Below are 1599 nucleotides of genomic sequence, written 5' to 3' on the forward strand. Positions count from 1 at the left end.
TATTAATTGTAGAGGTTTACCATTACAAATAATTGGTGACATCGTGATTRAACATGACAATAATCAAATGGAAGTTAATGATGGAAATCTCACTATAGATCATGTACAAAAATCGAGACAAATGATTGAAGTTAGGTACATTAATTTCGATTTWACTTTTATGATCATTCATGACTGTAATAATAATTTACTACATTTACACAACTGAAATTATGGAATTATAGGTTAAATAAAACGCCAAAAACTTCTGCAGAACGTGGTCGAGAATTCAGAGCACGAAAAGCACTGCTTAAACAACAATGTAAGCAACAACAGGAACCAGATGCAATAGTTGAAATTGCTACAGAAGATATTCAAAGTGCTGGTTCATCAGAAAGCAATCAAGTCCCTGAACCCTCTGACATAACGACAATAGAAAGGAGAGCAAAGTCTGCAGAGGCAACACGGCGATGGAGAGAGAAAAAAAGGCGTTAGTGAGTCATCAAAAAAAACAGTGGAAAACTGCAGCTCAACGCATGCGAGAATACCGAGAGAGAAAGAAATTGTAAATATTTATTTATATATAAAAACTATGTCATTGAAGGCTCGTATAATTCTTATTTGCATTTCTTTACTTAGAGCAAAGAAAGTACTGTTGGAGCAGCAAAGTAATCAAGATTTAGATGCTATAGTCAGTACATCATCATCACAAGTGAATCAAAGGGCTGGTCCATCAACAATAAACAGCATACCCGCAGAGCTAACTAGAAGAGGGAATTTACAATCACAGCAACAAATTGAAAGATCAGAACGTACACGAGAATATCGTGAGAGAAGAAATGATAATGTCAACATGGAATCTTAATTATCATTGAAATTATATATGTTGTGTTTTTGATAAAAAAAATTTTAGGCTATATTTTATTTTAATATATATCTTTTTCTGTTCATAGCAATAATCTATCGGGAAATAATGAAGAACAATCAGACCTCTGTGATTTAACTTTKAAGTACGACGACATTGCAAAACATAAAAAGGCTCATGAAAATTCCAATCGAAAATTTCGGAAAAATCCATTTGGTTATTCATGTACAGTCTGTGATAGATTATGGTTTAAAAATGACTTAAAAAAGGCATCTGACAATTATAAAGATCTATTGAAGAAAATCATCGACCACGTCCTATMTTCAACTTCATCACCACCACAAGTATTCTTCACTGGACCTGCTGGTTCTTCCATTATCAACAGAGATGGCAAATCAATATCGTACTATTCAGATATGTAAAAGTCTTGATCATAGATGAAGTAAGCATGATTGGTGCAGAATTATTAGCTCAAATCGATGTTAGACTAAAACAAATAACAGGGAATTTTGAAACTAATTGCGGTGGATTGGACATGATTTTTATTGGTGATTTACGGCAACTGCCGCCTGTTCGCGCCACACCAATATACAAACAGCCAAAACAGCGTATGGCAGGACCAATACTATGGCGAGGATTAAAATTTTACCAATTGACAGAAGTGATGCGACAAAGTAATGCAATATTTTCAACATTACTCACAAAAATCGGTAATGGCATGATATTAACAGATGACGAATTAGCAATTATTGAAT

General features: G+C 33.8%; 1 protein-coding gene across 1 annotated transcript in view; it reads left to right on the top strand.

Moving 5' to 3' along the window:
* Window positions 1-22: 22 nt before the first annotated feature.
* Window positions 23-1599, top strand: part of LOC108967071 — a gene marked incomplete at its 5' end in the record, with an annotated part of 3233 nt that continues 1656 nt past the window's right edge. The window contains 3 exon segments of the mRNA XM_018930315.1: window positions 23-135; window positions 225-544; window positions 619-1599. Of these exon segments, the coding sequence (XP_018785860.1) occupies window positions 1293-1599 (307 nt within the window).

The sequence above is a fragment of the Bactrocera latifrons genome, unplaced genomic scaffold (genome assembly GCF_001853355.1).
Source record: "Bactrocera latifrons isolate USDA-ARS-PBARC rearing strain unplaced genomic scaffold, ASM185335v1 scaffold_1744, whole genome shotgun sequence".
Taxonomy (NCBI): domain Eukaryota; kingdom Metazoa; phylum Arthropoda; class Insecta; order Diptera; family Tephritidae; genus Bactrocera; species Bactrocera latifrons.